The 5,000-nt window shown below is 37.5% G+C and overlaps 1 protein-coding gene across 1 annotated transcript in view; it reads right to left on the reverse strand.

The window, feature by feature from the left end:
- The window catches only part of LOC125044663 (E3 ubiquitin-protein ligase MYCBP2-like), a 100,520-nt gene that overhangs the window by 86,002 nt on the left and 9,518 nt on the right, over positions 1-5,000 (reverse strand). Inside the window, 7 exon segments of the mRNA XM_047641460.1 lie at positions 321-531; positions 2,258-2,416; positions 3,221-3,388; positions 3,565-3,928; positions 4,150-4,260; positions 4,472-4,564; positions 4,686-4,850. Of these exon segments, the coding sequence (XP_047497416.1) occupies positions 321-531; positions 2,258-2,416; positions 3,221-3,388; positions 3,565-3,928; positions 4,150-4,260; positions 4,472-4,564; positions 4,686-4,850 (1,271 nt within the window).

Genomic DNA, 5,000 nt, shown 5'->3' on the forward strand with positions numbered 1-5,000 from the left:
ATAATGCAAAAGAGAAATAAGAGAGCATAAATGCATCCCAACAAAACCCAATGCAATGACCTAACAGAGAAACTTCACATATTAATGAATGTAAATTCAGATCCTTGCTCTTACTATCTATTTTTTTGTTATATCTCAAACATAATGAAAACAGTTTTCCTTAATTTTTTTTTATCTTACTAAAAAAAAAATTCACACACATACACACACACACAAAAAAAAAACATTACTACAGATCAAAATCAAACTGCTGTTCACATAATATCCCTCACACAAACAAATATCACCACAACTATTTCTCAGCACAAGATGATACTAACTGTCCTGAATTTCTATTGGGCCTCCCACTGGAAACACAGGCTGCTCCGTAGCCTGTACACTCATGGCAGACTGTGCAGACAAGGCAATGGTCACGGACCCATCGGTGTCGGCCAGGCGGGCACATGCCTCCTTCTCCCCCCTCTTCACTCTCAGCACCATCTTCATCCTCTATGTCCTCCTCCCCTGCTGGCCCAACTGACATAGACATGCCTAAAGCAACAGGAGGTAACCATTTTATATTCAGAATTAAAACACATATTACAGAATATCATGGGGGAGGGATGGGACAGCCTGACATTTGCATATGAACCTTAGATTATGTTCCGGAAGCAAAGTTAAAATGCACCACAATCAAATGCATTAATGGCATACAGTACTAGCTACGGTAGTTTAGCCATAGTGAAATTTTAAAGTTATAAAAAATGGGACTCAAAATGTTTTCTACAGTCAGGAATATCTTAACTCATTTTTAGAATTAATATAAGCACATAGCTAATAGCTCATAGACTCTTGTCTCTTGATTAAATAACCACTAATGATTCTAGAATACTAATGACTAATACTCAGGCTGAAAGGTGCCTTAGAATTAAACATGGCCATTGCTCAGAATATAGCTTATCTGAATAGTGCATTCAGTGTTTGGACTGGATTCCTTTATAGGTAAAAGCTCAAGTTTGTCTCACAATATTCCTGCCTGTGACAAAATCACAAGGGGAAAAAAAAAAAAAAAAAAAAAATATATATATATATGTGAATATATATATACATATACACACACTAATGTAGCATCCAAAAATATAAAAAATAGTCTACTTTTAGAAACAGCAAAACATGGCTATGGGTTAATTAGAAATACTAATCATATAATATACAAAAAAGTAAAAAAGAAAACTAATCAAAATCATTCATTTTATTTGATGGAACAATAAATTAATCAACCAGTAAATTAAGAAATGGGATTAACCCCTATGATCCGGATGATATGACTATCATGTCATTGAAAAATATGGCTTGAAGGGTGGGTGAAGTGAACATGCTGAAAATTGGGCTGAGGGTCAGTGTGAAGGGAATGCCTTGCATCCAGTGCACGAAGCCCTTGAAGAGTGAATAGATTTGGTGGGCATTTAGGAAAGGGTTTTGCATTATTTTCATTGATACACATGTGCAATGTACCATCCATGAGCCATGACTGGAAGAGTGCTTGTCCAGGGAGGATGCTGTTTCCAAGCTCAGTTATGGACTAGAGATGATATGAAGTCTGTGCAAGGTAAACAGTCTATTACCATCTGGATAAAACAAATCAAATGAATAATATAGACATTAGAAAACAGCAAAAAAGCTAAAACCACTTATGCATAAAGAGAGAAAATAACATTGCAAAGGGGAGGTATGGAGTCTCACCATCGTCACGCATGTGTTTGTGTGCACCCGGCCCACAAGCTGCACACCCATTAAGAGTGGCTTCTCAAGTAAGCCTAATGCTTGAATTTTGAGCCATGCACAGGTAGTGAAGCATCTGGATCCTAGGGGTTAAGAGTGCAGATTTTTTTTTTTTCCCCAGAAGTAGGCATTCACCTTTTTAACAATAATGCAAAGATAGTTTTGTAAGCAAACATACATGCATGTCATATAACTAGATAATCTTGCAGAGTGCATGTGTTTTTTACATGCTGAATAGAATCATAGTCCACAAATGGAAATGGCAACTGTATCATCAAATAATCTGCAAGTGACTGGCAATGCAACAGGAACAGAATTCTAACTACAAACTTAGATCAGACATGCACCTACACTGAAAAGACTTATTCCTTTGAAATCCTTCTTTACATTTAATGCATTCAACACATACATGCAGTAATAGCTCTTGCCCCAAACCAATCCAAGTGACACGTGCAATGTAACTATGATACTTAGTTTTCCCAATTCTCACACTAACCTGTTCCTTCCTTAATCTGTGGCACAAAATCCCTTCCACATTGGCCTTTATTGTTGATCCCAAAGCTGTAAATCTGGCCTTTGTTTGTCAGGGCAATAGCATGAGCCTTACCTAAAGATATTGCACTCACATGGACATCCCGCAGATCAGTGACAAGACCTGGAAAATAAGATATTTAATTAATGATTATGAAGATGATATATATAATCCTGATAACTTCTAGTCACATTATAAATTTCAGGCAACAATACAAAAACAAATTATTTCTGTAAGTCTGACAAACTCTTTCCGCCCAGTTCTCAACCCATAGGTGAAAGTAAATTTTTAGCCAAAGCCTGAGAGTCAAGGTTGTCTTGATGCTTCGTGTGGCTCTAAGTTCTTCATGGCAAACTGAAGAGTATGTAAAAGTCATGCACTGTGTACCTTCAGCCAGGGTTAAAGGCCCTCAAAATATGCAGGAAACTCTGATCTCTCTTTTTATAATACTTTTGCATGTAAAGCTATTGGATATGGGGATAAACAGGAACCAAGGGCTGAAATTACTAAACTTGTGCTGTGCAGCCTCACAAACAACCAAGAAAGCTCTTGGGCACCTGGATGCTTTGGGTTTTGAATATATGACTATGTTTCCATGTTACTGATATTCAATCCTGTGCAGAAAAGTATTTCTAAGTAGACTCAAAATTTTGCCCCCCCCCCAAAAAAAAAAAAGGTTTTCATTCAAATAATGGCATATTTCATCTGATTAATGAATAGTAACTTGCAATTTTGTAAATGTGAGCAGTTGTAACATGTCTTGACTTGCTCAGCAACTAGGCTGATAAGAGGTCTAGAAACTTAATTGAAACTCTGAAGGATTATTGCCTATAAGATTATAAATATCAGAAAATTAGTCTTTTAAATAACTGTCAATCTGATTACAGTCAATTTGTAAAAGGGAGCAGCAACAAACAGAGCACTAACCTGTGGTACTGTCACAATGTGAAGTGTCCTTGCCAAACATGTAGAGCTCCCCATCACGTGTTACAAGTGCAGAGGTTCCGTTATTACAAGCTGCATTGGTAACAAAATGTCCATCTAACTTTATCATCTTCTTTGGTTTGACTGGTTTTGGTTGCCGACGACCTTTACCTTAAAGAATCACACAAGATCATGTTACCATTTCTTAATACCATGAAATAAACAGTAGTCAAAAAAAATCAGTGAATATAAACAAATATCTTTAAAAAATAACATATTGGTTAATTAAGCATTTCTCTTTTTCTCCCTTTTGATACTAATCGAGTAGGTCTAAAGATTTCACTTACTGGAATCCCCATCCTCCCCACGTCTTGCAGTTCCAACAAAGAAAGCCGAGCCCTCATCTGACACCAGAACAGAATGCTGCCCCTCATGGCCCACTGACAGATGTACAATGCGTGGAGACTTGGTAATGGTCAACTCTGGCCACCTTCCGGTTGGAGCACTTGGAGTATTGGGGCCATTCACTATACCTCCACCACCTCCACCTGCAGCAGCACTTGATCCTGCACCACCTGATCCACCTGCACTTGTGCCAGCTACTCCACTGGCACTGACAATGGCACCTCCAGCCCCACTGCTGCTGGCAGCTGCACTACTACTGCTGCCCTGCTTCATACCCACAGAAGATGCTTTCCCACTGTAATATACCTAAAAAAACACAGCCAAGGGGACCATGATTATTATTCAATAAAGAATTTTATCTCAGTAAACTCTTTGCACTTTCTATTTATCTAATTATCCCTTTTCGTATATTTCGTGAATATCAATATTCACATTATGCATATAATATTTTTTTATTATTAAATATCATACACATGCCACTCATGTATGTTAATGTCTGTGCTACAAAGATATTCACTAAATCTTACCCTGCCACCAACTGTTCTAACAAGAGTGAATTCTTTTCCTGCTGCAACCATAAGTATATCCTCATCCAGACCTGCTGACAATGTTGACTGTTGTTCTGGACCACCAAAAACCTATTAAGAATCATTCATAAATGTTTAATAGAATCTGATAACACATATAATTCAATATTACACACACCACACACCAGCTGAATATCATAAGGACAGCTCTGCAATCAAAGTAAAGTAATCTAGTTACAATCTACAGGAGCTGGTTTCATCTGCAGCAAAGTATATATTCACAGAGTTCAAAGAAATAAGAGAGAGAAAAAAAAAGTCATACCTGAATACACCTGATTGCCAAACTCAGCCCCAGCTCATTTACAAGAGGCATCGGTTTCACTAAAGGATTGTACGTCCTCACCACAAAACCATCCTAAAATTTCATAAATTTCAATATTATTCATCCAATATAATGATGAGAATTATAAATAACAGCCTCATGAATAGAAAATCAAATTAATAAATTATCAAAAAATTTGAGCGGCCAGACTTGCCTCTCTGTCAGGTGAAATGTGGCCAATGTTAATCCCGTCACTAAAGGGCAACCCACGGCACCATCCAGGGGAAGAACACTGATACACTTCCGACACTTTGAGCACCTCACGGTCAATAACAACCAGCTCTCCATTGCTTGCTTCTGGTCGATAGAAGACATCACCCTGTAAGGATAAAATGTACTTTATTAAAAACTCTTCATCACAATCTAATAATTTTTCAACCGAGCTGTCTTTGATGTGGATTATATAGTGACTTATTTCCTACCATAAATCTCCTAAAATTTCAGTTGGTGGAGAAGAGTGAGCAGATTG

The sequence above is a fragment of the Penaeus chinensis genome, chromosome 36 (genome assembly GCF_019202785.1).
Source record: "Penaeus chinensis breed Huanghai No. 1 chromosome 36, ASM1920278v2, whole genome shotgun sequence".
In the NCBI taxonomy this organism is placed as follows: Eukaryota; Metazoa; Arthropoda; class Malacostraca; order Decapoda; family Penaeidae; genus Penaeus; species Penaeus chinensis.